The following is a 21,749-nucleotide window of genomic DNA, read 5'->3' as shown; positions in this document are numbered from 1 at the left end:
CCTGCCACACTAAAATACTGATGCAGCAGATCTTTAAAAAAAAAAAAAGATTTTGATACTAATGAAATATATAATGTTGTCATCTAAAAATGCATTTGTAATAATTATAAGTGGAGGAAGGAAACGTCTAAATATAGTTACAGTAAATATTCTGTAATGTCTTTGAAAATACATTTTCATCCATACAAGAATTTATAATTCCATTTGATTCTATCCTTCTACATACTTATCAGGTGGCAATATATCCCAAATTAGCCTAGTAGAATCATTGCATGCATACTCTTTATCAGACTATATTTGTCCCCATCCATATTTTTGTCACACATAGGAGGGAAAAAAATGTAAACCTAAACTCCAAAATGTCTGGGGAATGACAATATTATAAATTCTCAAAACAACATGTATGAAAATGATGCACAAAGGGAATAAAGGAAATAAAATTGAATTTGGTATTTTTCTACTTAAAAGGAGTTTAAGAATCATAGATCACTTCCATCTCCTAAAAATCCTGGGAAAGAGGCGGTGAACTCACTTGGGGAAGGGTTCAGACACTCTTATTGTGCCAAAGAGGCTCAGCATTTGGGAATCATGCCGGTTAGATTCATAATAATCCCAAAGACAGATGCAGTTACTTTAAGGGTGGGTTCTAGATGTTTGTTCTAGGTATTTTTTTTTAATTTGTTTATTTTTGATATGGAGAAAGAAACTTTATTGTAGAAACTAGAAATAAACGTTGGCTTTTAAAATATATTAACTTGCAAGTGACTTGTCTTTCAAGACTGTGAACTGAATTATCTCACAATAAGTTTGTTTCAGTGTTATTTTTTTTTTTCCCTCAGGAAGAAAGGAATGTTAAAACCTAACTAGAAACTAACACTTTTTGATAAGGATTTAAACTATATTACAATGTTAAGAAACAAAGTTTAAAACACCAGATAAAATCTTGAAACCAAGCATGCTTCACCATTTAATAAAATTGTGACTCATTTCAGTAAGAAAATGCTTTTTTAGTAAGAAAAATGCTTTCTGAGCTAAGTTTGAACTGCCGGGGCACATGGGACACTCACAAACCCAGTCAGCAGAAGTCTCAAACTCCTATAAGATTAAAGGAAAAATAAATTAGTGTGTACAGAGAATGAAAAAAAAAAAAAATCCCCAATGGTACAAGTGTATAAACGGAAGTAAAACTAAAACTCCCCTAAAATCCCCCAATCATCAATCCTTATAAATTCAGCACTTATATTCTCCCTTTACTTCTTCGGGAGCCCCTAGTTAGATGAACACGAAGGTCTTTCGTGATTTTTATCTCGTAAAACAAAGAGTCGTAAACTATGCTCAACGTGGATACCGACCTCCGTATCACAGACTGTTGAACTTTTAAAACCATGCAAGCACACGTGGGGTTTCCTGAGTTCTGCTGGGGGCGGGCTGTTTGGAACCCTGTGGATTTTGCAGGTGTGTAATCCAGGGCGCGCGCTGCATTCTGCATGGGCAGAGGTGTGTGGTGGGCGCCGCCTGGGCCGGGCAGGGTGGGTGGGGCCGGGCGTGTGCCCCGGTGAGAATGAAGGCATGTGACAATGCGAAGGTGGCGTGTTGGCTCCAGGATCTGGGTGGAGAGTGAAAGCTCCGCCGGGGTGCGCCATGTGTGAGCGGTGATAGCTCCAGCCCCACTCGTACTTAAGTGTCTTTGGTCACCAAGTTAAATTAGAGATGATCTTTATTTAAAAAAACAAAAACAAAAACATAGCCAAACATCCTATGCAAACGTACGCTCCCATCCCCTACTACCTATCCCCCAACCCAACATTGCCCCATCGCCAGGGAGCTGAGTTTTAAACCCTGCAGAAAATCCAATCTCAAATGCCGGAGGAGTTCCCACCCCCCCGCCCCCCTTGCCGCCTCTGCGACAGTGAGGCAGAGCCCGGTGAGCGCGGTTCGGGTGCCCAGGAGCAAGGCGAGTGGGGCGACGGCGGTGCGGCCACCGAAAAGGAGGGGAGGAGGCATCAGTGGGACGTGGCGCGGCCCCGCGCGGCCCATGCCGCGGAGCGGGGTTTGCTCAGCAAAGGGCGCCGCCGCAGCCCCCGGCCGCCCCTCCCTGGCCCCGGGCTATCCGCCCGCGCGCCGCCTGGGCCTCGCAGCGCGCCAGGAGCAGCGCGGCGGCGCGAGAGCCGAAGGGAAGCGGCGGCCCCGCCGGCCGGGCAGCCCGGCGGGCGGCAGACAAGGCTACCGCGGAGGCGGTGGACAGGGCGCGTGCGCACTGCAGGGGCGCCAGATTTGGCGGGAGGGGGAGTGTCCAAAGCTCTTTGTTTGATGGCATCTCTGTTTACAGAGTTTACACTTTAATATCAACCTGTTTCCTCCTCCTCCTTCTCCTCCTCCGCGACCTCCTCCTCCTCCTCCTCCTCTTTCTCCTGAGAAACTTCGCCCCGGCGGTGCGGAGCGCCACTGCGCAGCCGGGGAAGGACGCAGGCAGGCGGCGGGCAGCGGGAGGCGGCAGCCCAGTGCGGTTCCCGCGGCTCCCAGCGGAGCCCCGCGCCCGCCGCGCCATGGCCCGGAGACCCCGGCACAGGTAACGGGGATCCCGGGCGGGCGGCCGCGGGCGGGGGCGCGCTGGGCGCCAGGCGCCGGGAGAGCAGGTGGGAAATGGTTCCCGGATCTTCTGCGGGGCTGTCAGATCCTGCGAGGACCTAGAGCCCTTGCCTTGGCAGCAGAAGCCGCTCGAGGGACTGATGAATGGAAGAGTCTATGCGAGAAATGCATTAGGACGTTGGGAAGCACGCCCTGCGGCTCATTTTGCAAGTTGCACGGGGGTACATTCTGTCTAGGGGAAAAAAGCAGCACGTTCCAGCCGGGGGCAGAGCGGTGCCCACCAGTCCCGGGGAGCCCACTAGGTCCCTGGCTTGATGCCGCGGGTGTCGGCGAGGGAGTCGCAGCGTAATTGCTGGATGCATTGCGATATGTTTGGACTTGGAAGTGCAGAGCATATGGCAGATATAGGGAAAATGCCGGATTGTATAGTAGCTGCAGGTAGTTCATGTAAATTTCATTCATTCTTTATGGAGGCGAAGAAGAGTGTCAGCTGACAGGCGGCTGGAAAGAAGATTGTAGGGGAGGAAAGGGTCTCTACATTTGCAAATTGTTTTAAGCCCTGGTTTTGAAGGTTCTAATCATTATTCTCTGGGAGGCTTTTACTTTTAAAGCAAACATTGCACACCCACCCACACGCACCCGCGACGCACATGTCAACCGCACTTGGGGAGGCTCGCCGGGTATCTTGAATGAAGTGCCCTTACATTTCGGCCGGAAGGAGGGGAATAGGGAGCGGAGGAGGAAAAGACTGGTCTGAACTGTCACTTGCTGAAGCTCCCGCTTCCACCAGTCTCTGGACTTCCCGGACTGGACGCGCCGGAGCTCCCTGCGGGTGGCCGGGTGTAGGGGCTCGCTCGGCGGCCGTCACGGTTGCCACTCAACGGAAAGGGACTGAGGCGGGCAGCACCCAAGGCCGCTGCCGCGCAACCGGGACGCAGTCCCGCGGAGCTCTTCCCCTGTGCAAGAGGTCCCGGCGCGGCGCGCGCACGTGGACCCGGCCGAGGTCGCCGCTCCTCCCCGCGCCCAGCTCTGCAGCCTCAGGTCGCCCTGTCGGAGGAGGGGAGACGGGACGGACCCTCGCCAGGAGGTTCTGGGGAGAAGTCCCTGGAGGCAAAGTAAACCCACCCTCTTTTCCTCGGGTTTTTTGATTTTCTTTTACTTATTTGTTTTCGAATCAGCGGGCACGGGTCCTCTTGCAGAGCTAGGAAGTGGCAAAGAGCGTGGGTGTGGGCCCCGCTGCAGCACCCTCGGCCGGGCCTGGCCGGGCGGGGAGCGGCGCCAAGGCATGGCCGGGTGCCGGAGAAAAAGGGAGGCGACTTGGGGGGCCGCTGGCTCCCTAAGCCTCGCCCAGGGCCCGGCCGCGCGGGGCAGGGGTGCTGCCCCTTAAGTGGTTTCACCTTCGCCCTTGGGACGTAACAGTAGAGCAGCGGAGGTCACCTATTTTTTCGAGAGCGGAAACTAGGAGGAAGAGGAGAAGGAGGGAGCTGGGAAGGGGTGCTGGGAGGAGACGCGGGGGAGGCTCCGCGCCCCGAGATCTCGACTGTCCCCGCGGGGCGGGGCCGCGCAGGTTCCCTGTGGCTCCCAGGTAGCGGAGAGGGGAGGCGGCCAGGAGGGGCGGGAGCCTTGAACCTGCCTCAGGGGGAAGAGAAACCCGGCTGCGGGCGTTAAGCCGTTTCTTGCAAGGCGAACGTCAACTCGGCAGGGATTATTAACCAGGTCAGCGAAATGAGTCTGAACCCTGTTTCTAGAATCACAGTAGCGGCCACAAGGCACTTCCTCCCGCTCCCCTCCCTTTTCCCAACCCCCAACACTTCTCTTCTTTTTCGTTTCTTTGCACGGTTTGTTTCCTTGACAGAATGTAATATTCATAGTCGTACTCTTGTAACCACACCAGGTCTAGCAGGTGGGGAGTCGGGTGCATCAAGCTTGAAATCAGCCTTTGAGAGTCTTCTGACTGTTGGGTCTGAGATCTTCTCAGAGCAGATAAAGGAAAAGTTATTTCAGGTCCTTAGTAGAAATTAATCATGCTACTTAGACGACCCGGACAATTTAGAAGGAGGAAATCTCATGCAAAGCTCAAAGGCGAGCCCCGCGCCTAGCCTGCTGACGGACCCAGGAGCTGACACTGTGAGCAGCCCTGGGCTCGCCCTGCTCCCCTCATGGCCTCTTCAGGACCTGCGGAAGTTACACACCAAGTTTTCCCCAAGACTTTGCTTTTGCACATCTCTGACTTTGCACATTTCTGCTTAATTTTTAAGAGTCATGGAAGATGTGGAATTATCCCTTATTAGCCCTGGAAAATACCTTAGAAGTAAAATCCAAGCCCTCTGTATAGGCGAGGAACTGAGGTCGTGAGAGAGAGAGGAAGTGATTTGTCCAAGTCACGCAGCTAGGTGGAGGCAGAATTAGCACCTTTGCCTCCAGAACCCTAGTCCTGTTTGATGTCTATTCTCTCTCACCTGGTGTAGGCTGCCCCCTATGGGCGGCTGAATTTGTTGCTTATTCCTGAGTGTTGATCTGTTGCCAAGACAGTGGTGTCCAATTACTGGTTGGGAAAATATAGTCCTCACACCAAGGGGGGGGGAAAGGGGAAGGTGGTGGTGGGATGAACTGGGAGATTGAGCGTGACATATATACACTAGTATGTATAAAATAGATAACTAATAAAAACCTGAAAAAAAAAATAGTCCTCAGTTCTGAAAACGTGATCTCCAGATCCACCCAAACCCCCAAAGTTAAATTCAGTTGAATCTATGACTCCACTTTCAGATTACTCTGGTTTTCTTGGTATCCCTGATATTTCACAAGGGTGCCACCTCATTTGGGGGGGCTTTCCAAGGAGTTCCCTATGAACCTTTCAAAAGTGCTAGGATTATAATAACTTTTTTTTTCACCTTATGATGCTTGTGCTTTTTATTAAAGGGAAACTACTGTAATTTTTAATCAGAAGTTGGTTTAGAGCCCCTTGTTGACAATGTGAAACAGGATCAGGCTCTTGTTTAAAAGGATAGACACTAAATGAAAGATGGTTATAGATCATAAACTCAGTTTAGTGGTCTTTTTTGTGGTGGCATTTTAAGTTTGGATCACATCCTACTTGTCACCATGCATCCTGGACCTTCAGATTGTTTCCCAAAATAATAGTTTTAAATTATAAGAACCTCAAATTCAGGAATTTTGGTAAGCATTTTTGCTTGCTTGTAAGGGATGGGTAATATATACTTGTAAGTTGCTTTTGGAAGACAAAACCTGATATGAACATACATTTTCTTTTTTAGAATAATAATCTGCATTATGATATTGCTTTATATCATTATTTTTATTGTTCTTAGTTTGATGGAATTCTCAATATTACAATGATAAATTTTAGTAAATTTTTAAAGATAGTATAATTTTTCCTCATATCTTAAGTTTTATAAGTAAAATTATAACTAAAAGTAAACTGGCTGTAAAATGACTCACCTATCCATTATATGATTAATAAACATTAAGTATAGAGTTACTTCAAAAGTCATCAAAATTTATAGTTTTGGTCAAGTAGGTAAAAGAAAAAGCTCTTCTGAAAACAGTAATGGGTTCCTTTTAAACCCACCTGTGGGAATCCCTCAGTTTTGAATTAGGTACATTTTAAGATCTTTCAAATACCATTCAGTCAGAGGTAGAAAAAACATGAGTAAGATTCTGACTATCATGTGGCCTAATTATTCACTTGGTTACTCTGGAAACTGAGGATTGTAAACGTGGCCACAAGTTGGATCAACCTGGCCTGGAGTTTTGAACTGTTTGATATTAATGTTATTTACAAAGCAGTTTGATCACTTGATCATTTATCCTTTCTCAGGTTTTAAAATCCTTTCCTTTTAGATTCTCTTAATCTTCTAATCTTTAAGGGATGACTATAATTATATTGTTGGGTGCATTACTTCTTGAATTTTTTTCTCTTAATAAAACACCAGTCCCATTAGGATAACATAATTGAGGTTTTTTTAATTGTATTTGGGAAATATTACTTAAATGATGGGACGTATACCAAAGGTTTTGCGAGTGTACTTACATAAAGGACATGGGCTCTCGTTCCTTTTATTGTCCTTAACATTAAGTTTTAAACTTAAACCTTCATTGGTTGGAAGGTTGCCAATTGTGTAACTTGTCACTGGTCTAACATTAACAGCAGGTTTAAACATGCAGAGCAATAGAAAGTGCCAGGTCCTTTGCCATATCTGTGGATACCAATAACAGCAGAACCAGTTTACAATCCTAGAGCAACGGAGTGCCAAAAACAGTCTCGTTATGCAAGTTTTCAAAGTTTTACCTTCGTAACCTTTGAAAAGATTGTTGAGGAGTTTTGGCGTAAGTTTTGTAATCCAGTAGTTTGAATCCTCTTGTTTCAGTCCACATCTGCCCGTTTTTATTTCTGCAGCATCTACAGTAGTGACGAGGATGATGAAGACATTGAGATGTGTGACCATGATTATGACGGGCTGCTTCCCAAGTCTGGAAAGCGTCACTTGGGGAAAACTAGGTGGACCAGGGAAGAGGTAACTAATCACGTAATCAAAACATGGGGAAAAACCTAGAGTGCATCCATTTATAAAAAAACAAAATTTCAGCTAAACTACAGATGTTCAAACTCATTAGCGGGCTCTTTGACTCTTATCCTAGCCTGCCTGTGCCGCGTCCATACCCCTCACCACTCCCCCACATGGACACTATACCATCCTTTTCCAAACTTTCTGCAGTTGTTTGAAGGTCCCCTCCTCACTTTGTTTTATCTGCGTTTCCTTCTGCCTATTCTGCTCTTGTCCCTTTGCCCCACAACTTCTTACTACTTCTTCAACACTTGTGAAGACATCACTTCTTCTGTGAAGCCATCCTTGGCTTCCCCAGACAGGTTGGATTCGTCCTCCAGCCAATGGATACATGTTCTTATTTATTGTTGCTGTAATGTATATTCCCCCCCCCCGCCGCCCAGTAGACTGTAAGTCTGCTGAGGGCAGGGCTAAACGTCTATTCATTTTTGCATTCCCTGAACCCAGAATCGATTGCCACAAAGTGGGATATTAACAGATGTTCCCTGAACAAATGAATGAATTGCTATTTCCAAAAACAAAACAAAAGAATAAAGCAAAACACTCACAGAACTTGTCTTGTTATAATGGGTTCATTTAACATTCTTGGTATATAATATTACGCAGAGAAATATATGTGGATGTCTGTTCTGAAAACATTTAAAAATGGATGGAGATGTGTCTCCTTCTCACCTCTCTTCTTCTGCTATCTTATCAAATCTTGATCTCTATGGGAATGGAAAAATGCTTAGGAGGCAAAATTATTAATGTAAGAAAAGTTGCTTTTTTCTTCAAAGTTCTTTAAAAAATTTGCTACCAATTGTAGAAGATTTCATGTTAGGATAAATGGTATTGACTCTTCTTCGGTTTCATCCTGTCCTCCTTCACTTAAACCAGAGCTCTCATTGACAGGTGGACGGGATTTCCAGTGAGGTCCATAGGAAATCCATATTTTACCTATGGAAATTGTGCACTTGGGTGATTCTCAGCGATTTAGAAGCTCTGCTTGTAACACTGGTTTCCTAATTCCTGTGACTGTGTCATAGCGGAGACTCACATTGTGTGTGAAAGTTACCTTTGCAGAAACATGAGGATTCTCTTTTGCTTGAACATGTTTAGAAAGACACTTGTGAACTGAAAGATTTCACCCTGACGTTTAGCGTCTTCTGTGTTCTAATAAGTTTGGTCTCATTTAAATTGTCAGCACATTGATACAAAAGCTAAATGATTTTCTTACATCATACATGCCTTCGAGTGTAATTAAGAAAAGTGATCTTACATTTTTTTATATGAAAGAGGTTGAACTTACTAAATGTTAGACTAGAGCTTGAACTATTTCTTACTGAGAGCCTATCTATTGCCATAGTTCAATGTCTCTGAAGTCAAACACTGGAGTTCATTACTTTTTTCCCACAAAGTAAAATTTTAAAAGTTACCATATGTTAAACATTCAATGTGCCAGGCATTATGCTAAATGTTTTGCATAATTAACTCATATAATCCCCAAATAACCCTGTTGACATCATCGTTTCCATTGTACAGATGACAATACTAATGTCCAGAAAAGCAAAATGATATACCCAAGTTTATACAACTAATCAGTAGCTGAGTTAAGATTCAAACTCTGGTCTGTCTGACTCTAAATAAATCTATGCTGTAAACCAGTATATCACCTTAATATTTGTTGAATTTGGTTATTTTTGAGAGGTTTTTTTTTGGGGGGGGTCGGTTCCCCTTTAACTCTAACTTGAATAGAGTTGTACAGTAAATGACTGATATCCTAGGATTACCTTTAAATGTCTTAGGATGAAAAACTAAAGAAGCTGGTGGAACAGAATGGAACAGATGACTGGAAAGTTATTGCCAATTATCTCCCGGTAAGTTAGTAATTTTTTCTTTCTGTAAAAGGAAATCTTCTCCCAAAGATTTAAATAAGCTATTATAGGAGATGATATTAAGACATGACATATTTGCTTGTATATAAGAAGTAAGGGAGAAATGCCTTATCTGTAACTTATATTTCTATTGTAATGCATATAATTAAAATTTCTAAATATATTGTTAAAGGATTTTTACAATGTATTTTAAACATTTGCTTCTTATTTTATCTTTTAATTTTTTAGGATAATATAAATTAGCATTTTGATGATTTGTTATATAGTAGATGACTAAACTCATGGTATTTCCCCCAAGTCAGCTTCTTTTAAATTTCCTATTTTTTCAATAGCCATAATTTTGGTACCCTGGTTTAAAATTTTGGCATTCTTTTAGACTTATCATACTCCCCCATCCCCTACAACCAAGCAAGGATTAAGGAATCTGGGATTCCTTTGTTTATTCTTCTCACTGTTCCGTATGTTCAGCCCCTTTCCCTCTTCTCTGACCGATTGCATTGCCTTCATAACTGGCTTTCCTACTTGTAGCTTTCCACTTTCCCATACATCCCAGACACCACTGACAGATGGAGCTTCATAAAATGCAGCTGTACTTTACTTTTCAAAACTAGCAACAGTAACTTCGAGTCTCACACATCAGGTAAACTGCCTGGCACATGAGGGCCTTCCCATATGCCTCAACTTACAGCCCCAGTTCTGTTTCCTACTTCCCTTCTGTAAGCAGGTTTGGTTGAATTCATTTCTGCTTTCCCTCCTGAGGGCTTTTGTCCCTGGTGATGCCACCTCCTAAAATGTTCTATCCATCCTTCAAAGTCCATGCCAAGAGCTTTTCTGGACTCCTTCTAAGGAAACGTAATTTCTCCTCCTCAGAAGATGCTCCTTTTTCCACCCCAATATCATTTTACTTTGGTCTCTTCTTGCATATGAATCAAATTCTGCCCTCTATTAGTTAATTATATATTTGTCTTTTACTTCTTACAAGATTATAAACTCTTATAAAACAGGGCCTGTCTTTATTCATCTTTGTTCTTTCTGCAGTATTAACACTTGTGGTCCTAAATTGAAGCACATCTCTTAGTTTGAATGGGAATCAAACTTGAGTCATTTAGAGTGGGTTCCCATAAAAGTCCAACATCAATATGGACTCTCTAAGAAGTCCTAATCCACGTGGGTACTTCCAAATTCAATACACTGAGGTTAAGGTTAAGTTAAATTGACAACCAGGTATGCAGTACGATGATCCTTTAGTTCACATGGCAGGACTATTTCCCTCAGCAGGCAGAGCTTCTAATTTTGGATGCAACTTTGATATATTCTTTGTATGTTCTTTAGCTGTAAGTAATGGGCTCTCCAAATATGCCCTAAAATATGTTCTTGAATGTTTTCACTGCATATTGTCCGTGTGTGATTTATATTACAACAGTCTTCATGTGCTTATCACATCGTATCTGTATGACAATGCATACTTTATCTTATTTGCCTAGAATCGAACAGATGTGCAGTGCCAGCACCGATGGCAGAAAGTACTAAACCCTGAGCTCATCAAGGGTCCTTGGACCAAAGAAGAAGATCAGAGAGTAAGTTCTTTCTCTGTTGGTGTGTGAATCACAATTATGAATATTCCCCAACATTGTTGACTGTTTCCCAACTTGAAGAAACAGGTAAAGTGTGCAAACAGGAAGCAGAGGACTCCATTCCCATATTTCCCATGAATGAAAGCAGATTTTTAGAAATTTTCTAAAGATCTTGTAACATGAAGAATGATTACACTGACTCATTACATAACATTAAAACATAGGTTATTTTTGTGTGTTTATCTGAAGGTGATAGAGCTTGTACAGAAATACGGTCCGAAACGTTGGTCTGTTATTGCCAAGCACTTAAAGGGGAGAATTGGAAAACAATGTAGGGAGAGGTGGCATAACCACTTGAATCCAGAAGTTAAGAAAACCTCCTGGACAGAAGAGGAAGACAGAATTATTTACCAGGCACACAAGAGACTGGGGAACAGATGGGCAGAAATCGCAAAGCTACTGCCTGGACGGTAATAATATGTCAAAAAATATATTGATTGGGAAGAATGAGGGAGTGGGTATTGAACATTCTGCTTTAAAATGTATGGTGAGTGAATTACATTTTATCGATGGTAAATGTTTCACGAGATAAACTAGATCCATAGCTTTTACAACTGGAAGAGATCTTAGAGTTTACCTCGCTGAGGACTTCCAGAATCCACCCAACAGTGAGCTTGGGCCAACTTTCCTCAGCCTCAGTTGCCCCATTTGCAAAACGAGGTATAACCTACTTCGTAAGGCCAATGCTAGTATCAAGTAAAACGAATGTCAGAGCACTTTGTAAACTATGAAACTCTAAACACATAGAAGGAAACCAAGGGTAGACAGTTTGTCTTTGGTCTGAGTTCACACAGCTGGTTAAGTGACCAGAAGGAATTTGGCTACCATTTTCCTGATACCATGTTCATTTCATTATACCACTTGGCTTAATTTTTTCTTTTGAATAAAGAAAGATTGTACTTCTAGAATTATCGTACTGCTTCCAGGTTTTTAAATAATGTCGTTGTTAAGCTTTCTTTTTAATGAACAAAGCACAAAAATGACCTCATTATGAGGGATATCTATGGAAGCTCATTTTTGTCCCACTTTCCCCATTTAAACAGTTTATAACGGATGCCATTTAGTTTGGAAGATACTAATTATAAATCTTACATAAAAATATTGTAAGATAGGAAATATTTTAAATATTTTTATTCTTGAGCTTCATAACCCCAAAGTGGAGAAAGGGTCATTTCAAAGAAGGCTATGGCTCTCATGGTCTATGCAGTGTTCTCTTGTGATGTTCTAAAACATTTCCTCCCTCCTGGTTCAGTATAAGCTTAGAGAATTCAAGAGGTTGATAAAAGGAGGCCTTTTCTCCCACATGGTCTGAAAGGATATGCTGTTGATTTTTCCAAAAATTTAAGGGGCAATTGAACTTCCTCTTTCTTTAGCATACACTCCCCCACCCCCATCGAAATAGTAAAAGGGAGGCTTAAAACGGTTTTTTTGAATTGAGAAACTGTTTTCCTGAGAATTGAAAAACTTTAGTAAAAATGCTTTGCAGTTTGAAAATATATTGGGGAGTTAGCCTCTTTCCCTTCTGGATCCCATTTTGCATTTTCGCCTCTGGTTATGGCTCCATTTGCCTGGTTATGGAACAATTTGAGGTAGTTTTCAAAAGGTGGGAATTTTTTTACTCAAAATCTCTGGCTAGTGCCATTCTAGATAAAGAGTAGACACTGAGGCGGCAGCAACATTGTTATTGCTCACCAAACTTTACTGAGTGCCTGTTGTGATGTGTAGGCCCTGCTAAGCCACACTCAAAGGAGTAACTTTCTAGAACAGCCAGAACTTTAAGTTGTATTAGAGTCTTGTACCACAATCAGAATAAACATGAAGGGTGTTGTATTGGAAATATTCTTAACAAGGAAACAAAATGGCTAAAAGATTTCAGCATTTATAGAAAACTGTATAAGTTCCATATTATGTAACTTAGAGAAACCTATCAATTTTTAATTAGGTGATAGTGGAAGCATGATTTTTAGGAGGCAGAGAAGACAGAAACAATTAAAAGGAAAAAAACACTCGTAGTGGACCAAAAGAAAGGGTCTCTGTTAGAAACAGTTTTCTGTCAATTAACTGTAATCTGAATTGAAATTTTTGTTTGTAAAATGTGTATGTGATATATTTCTGTGCAGAACTGATAATGCTATCAAGAACCACTGGAATTCTACCATGCGTCGCAAGGTCGAGCAGGAAGGTTATCTGCAGGAGTCTTCTAAAGCCAGCCAGCCACCAGTGGCCACAAGTTTTCAGAAGAACAGCCATTTGATGGGTTTTGCCCATGCTCTACCTTCAGCTCAACTCCCTCCAACTGGCCAGCCCTCAGTTAACAATGACTATTCCTATTACCACGTTTCTGAAGCACAAAACGTAAGCCATTCCTCAGAATTTAGTTTAATGAGAGAGATGTTATTTTAGCTCCAGGTAATAATACCTTTCAGGTGCATACTTCTCAGCTTTCATGAACATGGTCATGATCACGATCAATCGAGAGGGGTAGGTGTTGTTATCCCTGATATGGATCCGGAAATGAGGATGTTAAGTGATTTGTCCAGGGTTACACAGCTCATAGAGATAGTACAGACTAAAATCCAAGTTGTTTGATTCTAACTTGCTGCTTCGAATCTAATTTGGGAAGTGAGCTTTTGAATGTAAATTTACTTAACAAGGTACTGCTGAAAAAGAATGGGGGGATGGAGGTGCAGTTGTATCTAATACTTTTCTCTGCTCAAATGAAGGAAATAGTTTGACACTGAAATTTAACAGATGATTGTAAGTTCAATTCTGGTAGTGATCTAGCTGAAGTATCTTAATTTATTCATTCAGTAAGTGTTTACCTTCTTACTGTGAATCAGGAGCAGTTTTGTGACTGACATCTGACATCTTTCATCCTCCTTTGAATCGGTGTGATTCTTTCTTCATTTCTTGATATTTATATTTATGGAAAAAAATCTTCAAATTGGGTGGGAAAAGAAGAATAAAGAGAAAAAAATCAAGAAACTTGAATCTTAAAATCAACAATAATAAATGGTGAAACTTATCCAAGAATTCAGAGCTCATAAGCAAATTCTATGCAAAACATATCAGAAGTAGTTTTTACTCTTCTCTGTCTGTTCCATATATTTGACTACAGACCTTCCTGACTGGTCTCAGGTGAATGAACTATCTTAAGAGGTGCTATACTCTTTCCTAAAGCTCATAATAATTCACAGAAAAATATTTTTATTTATAAACAGCTAGTGCCATCCGTTTTTACCATCAAAGCTTCTTTCATACACTCGTGAATGTATTTTAGATTATATTTCTCTTTCTGTTTTACTCTAAGGAATACTTCCTATCAGGATCGATGAGCACCTTAAATTTCTTTCGCTCTGTTGCTTTAGCTCTTTAACCATTATTAAAGGCTTGGCTAAAATTTCAAATTGGAGTTGGGTTTTATTTATTTATTTTGCTTTGTGAATTTTATCAGAAAAGTGTTTGTTTGTTTGTTTGTGTTCCTTAGTCCTAGAGCAAAACTTCAGGAAGGCAACAAGTCCCCTGAAGCACGTGGAACCATGAATGACTCGGCCTTTGTTTGTTTTGCCTTTTTTAAAAAATTTAATTTAATTTATTTTTTTATACAGCAGGTTCTTATTAGTTATCTATTTTATACACATTAGTGTATATGTGTTTTGCCTTTTTGACGTAGGTCTCCAGTCACGTCCCATATCCTGTAGCGTTACATGTAAATATAGTCAATGTCCCTCAGCCAGCTGCTGCAGCCATTCAGGTAAGCCCATTTTAAGATCATTTCGTGAAGAAACTCATTAGCTACTCAAGGCACAGTTCTGTTTCTTTCATCCAAACGCTTATTTGCACCTGATCCACTGAAGTTAAAAGAAAAGGGGGCTGTGGAGAGGTGGGCAGAGTTCTGGCCAGCAAGCTACACTTCCAGAGTGAATTAGTGCCAGAATTCTCAGGTTCTCTGATGTTAGAAGTTGAAACAACCCCTCTGTCAGCATCTCCTCTAGCCTCAGGTTTCACATCCCTCCCTTATGTCTGGGATAACATTCAGAGATTTCTACAGTGGCCAGATTCCGTTGGCGTTTGTTCCACGCCAGGGCTCTTTGGGTTCTGTGTGGTCCCTCGTGAACCTCGGTCCACGACCATTGTATTTACACTTTCCCACCAGATCTTTTTTTTTTTTCTCCCGTAACTTTTAATTTCAGAGACACTATAACGATGAAGACCCTGAGAAAGAAAAGCGAATAAAGGAGCTAGAGTTGCTTCTAATGTCGACTGAGAATGAACTCAAAGGACAGCAGGCAGTCCCAGTAAGACGTCACCGCCTACTTGATCTGGGTGGGGGATAATGCTTGACCCCAGTGCTCTTCTGTATCTTTTCCCTTATCTTCTAAATATCACGCTAATCAGGACTCTGTATATCCACTAACAATGTTTAAACACTAGAGGTTGCTTGTAATAAAATGCAGTTGGTATCACAATGTGTGTTGACTAAGTTGGAAGTAGTCCTTTGGTGTTGCCATAGAAACTCAATATCCATTTGTGATTCTCATCCTTGATTTTTTTTTCTTCGGAAGGACTGTAATCAATTCAAAGACTAGCAGAGAAAAAATGAAAATTTGCAGTTTTTTTTTTTTGTTTTTTTTTACAAAGCTGTGTATCTGTCGGGTGCCTGTTCATTCGATTTTTTTTTCTATTATTTTTTAAGCTAGATTTTCATACTTTATCATTTCAAACATGATTTGATGTATGTCCAGTATACACATGTAAAAAAGATATATATTAAATCTTTCCATAAGCAACATAAATGACTCTTTTGTTTGCATGCACAAAAGCTGTGTGGACCATTACTGAATTTTGACATCTTTTCTAGTGATTGGGCAGCAAACTGGGAAAGCAGCTTGCACTTTGTAACATATGTAATTAACCAACAAAGAGAATAAAAGATGTGATACCCAGTAGGTATTCTGAGGAGTAGACTTCTTTTTGGTTAAATAATAAAATGATTATGTGCATATGATAGTTCGACCACTTTTTAACTTTAGTTAATGTTTTGCAATTTCTCCTGTTGCGTGGTCATGCTGAAAGGAGACTTCTGTTAATTTGCTCTTCTGCTTTCCTAACCACGTTGATTTGGCAGCCCTTCACTGCATCAGTGTAATCTGTAGCATTAAAAAAGGAGTAGAAGCCACAAGAATATATGCACATAAAAGCAACTCTAACTCTTGAATCCTCCAGCCTTTTTGTAGGTTAGAATGAGAATAGCCCACTTCTTAATTTGCGGCAAACATTTATGATCCTACTGGAAATTATGTCAAAGTAGATTTTTAAGACATTCCATGTGAGAGTTGTACTTTGTAACATAATCCCTCTATTTGCAGCTTTAACAAAATGATGACAGTGAAGGTAATCCTATAGATGACAGGCTATACCATTATTAAAAAGCAGGGTCTTGCATTGATAAAAGGAAACATCTTGACAACTGTCTCATAGGCGCAAGTTTTGGATGATGCAATGACTTTTATCTTTCCTCTAACAGCATCTGATACCTTGTGCAACTTCATTGCTAAGTTCCTTCTCCCTTTTTCCTCCCCGCTTTTTCTTTATTCCCCCACCCCCTCCTTAGACACAGAACCACACATGCAGCTACCCTGGGTGGCACAGCACCACCATTGCCGACCACACCAGACCTCATGGAGACAGTGCACCTGTTTCCTGTTTGGAAGACCACCACTCCACTCCATCTCTGCCGGTGGATCCTGGTTCCCTACCTGAAGAAAGCGCCTCTCCAGCCAGATGCATGATCGTCCACCAAGGCACCATTCTGGACAATGTTAAGAACCTCTTAGAATTTGCAGAAACACTTCAATTTATAGATTCTGTAAGTAGAATTTTTAAGGCAAGTTAATGTTTTTGGAAGGGGAATTAGGAAACTCCTCAAATTGTTGCCATTTTCTACGGCGAATATCGTGTTACTAGCATATGTTAACGTAAACGTATGACTTTAGTTTCTGTGTATATATCTTTTCAATATCTGATTTCTTAGGCTGCCCAGATAAAAAGGTAGCTTTTCACATATTTCCTTCAAAATGCATATTTTTTAAAATAGTGAAGTTAATGACCTATAAGTAGAGCTTGAGTGATAGGAATGATATTTGGATTATTTTAAACTTTTCTTTTTGTACTTTGTTTACTCCTTTGTGTTTCCCTAAAATTGTGCTTTGCTTTTGGATAGCACATTAAGAATTATGTTCACTCGGAGCTTAAAGCCATCTTTCAATATATTTGAAGTGGTAATATGTTCATTGGTTGACGCATGGCTTTCTCCACAAAACATTGATTACCAGTCCCAACTGGTTCACTGAGACAAACCATCTCTGGTGAAACAAACTTGAATTCAGTATCACAAAAGCAGACACTCAATTCATTTCCTTTGTTTCCCAGTTGGTTAAAAAGCATTTACTGCATCCCCCATCAGACAGAGGATGAACATTGCCAAAATGTGCTATCAAAAAGTCTTCTTTTTGCTTTGAACTGCATGCAAGTGATAGAGTACCAGGAGGTCCCTGCAGCACCAGGGTAGGGCCAGCCTTGAGGCAGCATGGGAGACGCACCATGCAGTGTACCAGAACAACTGTTCATCCCGAAGCTGTTTCTTAGGAGGTCAAGCAAGCGGGCCAGGTGTTTTCTCTGCATTCAGCATCTCTTTCTCAGTGCTGTGTTTCAGGTGATGGCACACATCATGCACACACACTGTCTCAAAGTTCCGCGCCTCCCACGTTGTTTCAGGATCCTTCATCGTGGGGTGATCTCAGCAGTTTTGAATTCTTTGAAGAAGCAGCTTTTTCACCTAGCCAACACCACGCAGGCAAAGCCCTCCAGCTTCAGCAAAGAGAGGGCAATGTGAATAGACCTGCAGGAGAGCCTAGCACAAGGGCGAACAAACGCAAGTTGAGTGAGGGTTCACTTGACCTGCCCAAGCCCTTCCCTCCTGCGAGGCCCAGCACAATTCCACGGGTCATCCTTCGAAAAAAGCGGGGCCAGGCCAGCCCCATAGCCACTGGACACTCTAGTTCCTTGATATTTGCTGACGTCAGCAGTTCAACTCCCAAGCGTTCCCCTGTCAAAAGCCTACCTTTCTCCCCCTCGCAGGTAGAGCACAATTTCTGCACAGCTGTTACTAATTTTCAACAGACACCTGAACCTTAATAATCTAGAAACTAATCCTTTGGAACAAATGACTCATGACTGTTGTCTTCACTGATTTCATTCCGTTGTTGCCTCTGGCTGTTGCTAAGTCATACCGCCTCCCAGAGTGTAGGCTGTCTGTAGACTGATGATTTTGTCCTAATTCTCTCTCTGACTTTTTGGTGATTCTAAAGAGAGTTAGTTGCCTGGGATGTGCTTTTATTTCCTTCAACACTAGAGTTTAACATTTCTATTTCTTCCTCTTCTCCCATCCCTTTAAAAACTTTAACAGATTTTCTGCCTCTTTGTTCACTTATTGCTATGTGATTCACTGACCCAGGGGAGGAGGGAACCAAATTATGTTTAGATCACATTTGAGCTGCCACTAGAAAATTTAAGGGTTCCAGTCCATCTTTAAGTGAAAAAGTTTTGGGAGAAAATGAGGAACAAATGCTTAAGAAAAATAACATATGTTTTAATTTCAATTTCTCAACATTGGCTCTTCTGAGTCGTGCCATAATATTTTTTGGCAGTTTTTGCCAATGAATGTTCTTATTTCGTACAGCTTTTTTAAGGCATGGAAATTACAATTTTTGTCAAAGACTTGTGGTCCTTAATTATGAAAATAATTGAAGCTAAAGGATAATTTGGCTCTTTAAAACATTTTTCCAATTATGCCTGTTGAGTCTGTTTTAAGAACAACTTAGGTATGAGCAAATGATATGCCCACTAAAGAAAGATCTTATTTTTTGCTTGTATTTTCCAAACTCTGTTCTAAAGTATATTAGTTCTACAAGACTTTAATGATGTTCCAGAAAAACATCTAAATATATAGGTATATAAGTTTGGGAAACACTGAATCAAACAAAATTAAAATGGTTTCTTTACTGCAGGACCTCTCAAAGTTTTTAATTTACGTATGTGCATTGTGAATTTCCAGGAGGAGATTACAATATGTGTGTTTCCCAAATTTGTTTTACCTTGGAACCATTTGAGGAACACCTATTACTTTCCCAGAACATCAGTGTTCTGAGAGATACAGCTTAAATTATTCAAGAATTTTCCACATAATGTCAACTTTATATAATAATGGTTCATAGATCATTAAAGAGAAAAAACAAAGTATGAAAGAAAAAAATGATTACTTTCCAAAAAAAATCACTTTAACACCTTTAATGTTAATAAGAAGCGCATCTCATTCTCTTTAATGACAAGTGTCACTTATTGAGAATGTTTCCTTAGGATTTTGCAAGTTTTTCAGCAAAACTGACTCTAGATTTTATTTTTTGGAAATCATACTCCAAATCTTGGGTGCTAAATTGAAATAAAACACTATGTGCTTGTTAACATCATTGTTATCTCATATGATGGGTCAGTAAAACATACCTACTTGTTAACAACATGTGATTTTTAAATTGGGCTGAGTAAAGGATCACTGTTTAATTTAAGTATTTTTTCTTTCTTCCCATATTTAGTTCTTAAACACTTCCAATAACCATGAAAACTTAGACTTGGAAATGCCTTCTTTAACTTCCACCCCTCTCAATGGTCACAAATTGACTGTTACAACACCATTTCATAGAGACCAGACTGTGAAAACTCAAAAGGAAAATACTATGTAAGTCCTTGTTTCAAGAAAAAAATTATTTATTTTATTTACTTATATTTAATTAATAGAATATAATCCCCAAATGTCTGATCTATTTATATATGTAATTTTACTGATCCACTTTTATATACATAGTCATGTGTATTTCCACATTGAATATGTCTGTCCTGGGCATGTTAGAACTACCTAGAGGTAGAAGGTGGGAGAATAAACTAAATTACCTTTTGTAGTTCATTTCAAAATTTCCTATATATGCAAAGGTAATTTTAAAATAACTTTTCCATTCAGTTTTTCTGTTTGTTCAATAAGTCCTTTTCTTCTTCACCAAAAACAAGCTTTTTCAGCCTCCTTTCCTCTTTGATTATAAACTTCAGAATGAGTATGGTTCTTTACTTAGTTCATATTTTTTTAATCTTATTTTTTCTTTTTGAAATTTATCTATAGATAGGACCTCTTTTGCCATCCCCAGGAAAATTATATGATTAGAAGCCAAGGAGTGATTAAGTAGTCATTTGTAGTCAATAAAGCCTTAACCAATTCAAAGAAATGGGAGAGAACATCAATAAGAATTATAAGAAACCTTTTAAAAAAGCAATTTTATTGTTTCCAATATAAAATACACTTTAAAAGGTTAACATATGTTTTCTGTTGTGGGTAGATAAGAGATAATGAATAGATAAAACTGATTTTTAAATGACATCAGATCTTCACAATACTTACGGTCATTATAAAGGCTTAGGGGTACTTCATGTGTTTTCAGAATGATTAAAGAAAGATGAGAAATATTTTAATGCTCTTAGTTTTGGGGTATGATATTTTGAAATATGTGATGTACATATTATCTTTTCCCTAACAATACATATATGATTCATGAGCATACCCTATTCCATATCAATGAGTTTATTGTATTCAGTAGAAAAATATTAAATTTAATAGGTAGAGAAATGTAAGGGACATATGTTCTTTTATATTTAACCAAAACTTGTTTTCCTTTTAAAGTTTCAGAACTCCAGCTATCAAAAGGTCAATCCTAGAAAGCTCTCCGAGAACTCCTACACCATTCAAACATGCACTCGCAGCTCAAGAAATTAAATATGGTCCCCTGAAGATGCTAGTAAGTTCTCACAAAGTTCTTGGGGTTTAGTTGGTTTATTAGCACAGACAGAAATTTTCCTCTGATGCAAATGTACCCAATCATCCCTTCAGCCTCAGACACCATCTCATCTAGTAGAAGACCTACAAGATGTGATTAAACAGGAATCTGATGAATCTGGAATTGTTGCTGAGTTTCACGAAAATGGACCACCTTTACTGAAGAAGATCAAACAAGAGGTAAACACGAGATCCTTTGGAAGGAACAACCCTGCTGTTTTTGTCCCTTGTGGGGCAGCTTGATGTGTCTGGGGGAAGGGGGAGGCACTGTGTAACAGCACCACTTTTCATAAAAGATTTTCATATAAGATGCAGTTACGAGGTACTGCCAAGCTGTAGGCATGCGATCTTGCATTTGGGAAGCCGAGCCACATCTATTTCCTTCCTGTTTGAACAGAAAACATGTGAGAGAGTATAAAGGAAATAGAAGGAAGCAGTTTTGTACTGTACTTTTTAAAATCACTGATATATAGATGGATGGATGACTGGTTGATACATAGATATTTAATTTTTGGACATCATGGAAAATTGAAACTAAATTAATAGTATCTATTTTTTTGGTAAGTCTTTTTGATTTTATTCATTCTAATGAGTGTGACATTGTATCTCATTGTAGTTTTTTTTTTAAATAGATCTTTATTGGAGTATAATTGCTTCACAATACTGTGTTAGTTTCTGTTATACAGCAAAGTGAATCAGCCATATGCATACGTATATCCCCACATCCCCTCCCTCTTGAGCCTCCCTTCCACACTCCCTATCCCACCCCTCTAGGTCATCTCAAAGCACTGACCTGATCTCCCTGTGCTATGCTGCTGCTTCCCACTAGCTAACTGTTTTACATTGGTGTCAAGAAGCATTTCCAGCAGGTTTGATACAGTGCCTCTTGAATTTATTTTCACATAAGGATAAGTGGTTGAGAGATTGGCCATAGATTTACTTTTTCTTCAGCCTTACTGAGATATAATTGACAAATAAAATTACAAGGTATTTAAAGTGTACAATTCGATGTTTTGATATATGTGTACCTTATGAAAGGATTCTCCCCCATGGAGTTAATTAACACATCCATCTCCTCACATATTTACCTTTTTTTCCAGTGAGAACATTCAAGTTCTACTCTCTT

The 21,749-nt window shown here is 40.5% G+C and overlaps 1 protein-coding gene across 4 annotated transcripts in view; it reads left to right on the top strand.

Moving 5' to 3' along the window:
• Positions 1–1,945: 1,945 nt before the first annotated feature.
• MYB (MYB proto-oncogene, transcription factor) overlaps positions 1,946–21,749 on the top strand; it is a 34,245-nt gene continuing 14,441 nt past the window's right edge. The window contains exons 1-13 of one of the 4 annotated variants that reach the window (XM_082405711.1): positions 1,946–2,569; positions 7,010–7,127; positions 8,963–9,034; positions 10,537–10,629; positions 10,876–11,096; positions 12,807–13,041; positions 14,360–14,440; positions 14,880–14,984; positions 16,301–16,555; positions 17,464–17,826; positions 19,338–19,480; positions 20,471–20,585; positions 20,678–20,803. In XM_082405711.1, coding sequence (XP_082261837.1) covers positions 2,547–2,569; positions 7,010–7,127; positions 8,963–9,034; positions 10,537–10,629; positions 10,876–11,096; positions 12,807–13,041; positions 14,360–14,440; positions 14,880–14,984; positions 16,301–16,555; positions 17,464–17,826; positions 19,338–19,480; positions 20,471–20,585; positions 20,678–20,803 — 1,950 coding nt within the window. In that variant the 5' untranslated portion in view covers positions 1,946–2,546. Of the gene's footprint in view, positions 2,570–4,108; positions 4,306–7,009; positions 7,128–8,962; positions 9,035–10,536; positions 10,630–10,875; positions 11,097–12,806; positions 13,042–14,359; positions 14,441–14,879; positions 14,985–16,300; positions 16,556–17,463; positions 17,827–19,337; positions 19,481–20,470; positions 20,586–20,677; positions 20,804–21,749 lie in introns of those variants that run through there. The other 3 variants (XM_082405708.1, XM_082405709.1, XM_082405710.1) reach the window with 3 other exon arrangements.

The sequence above is a fragment of the Balaenoptera borealis genome, assembly GCF_965194805.1.
Source record: "Balaenoptera borealis genome assembly, chromosome: 9".
NCBI lineage: Eukaryota > Metazoa > Chordata > Mammalia > Artiodactyla > Balaenopteridae > Balaenoptera > Balaenoptera borealis.
Note: the sequence above shows the minus strand (reverse complement) of the source record. Positions and strands in the feature narration are given on the sequence as shown.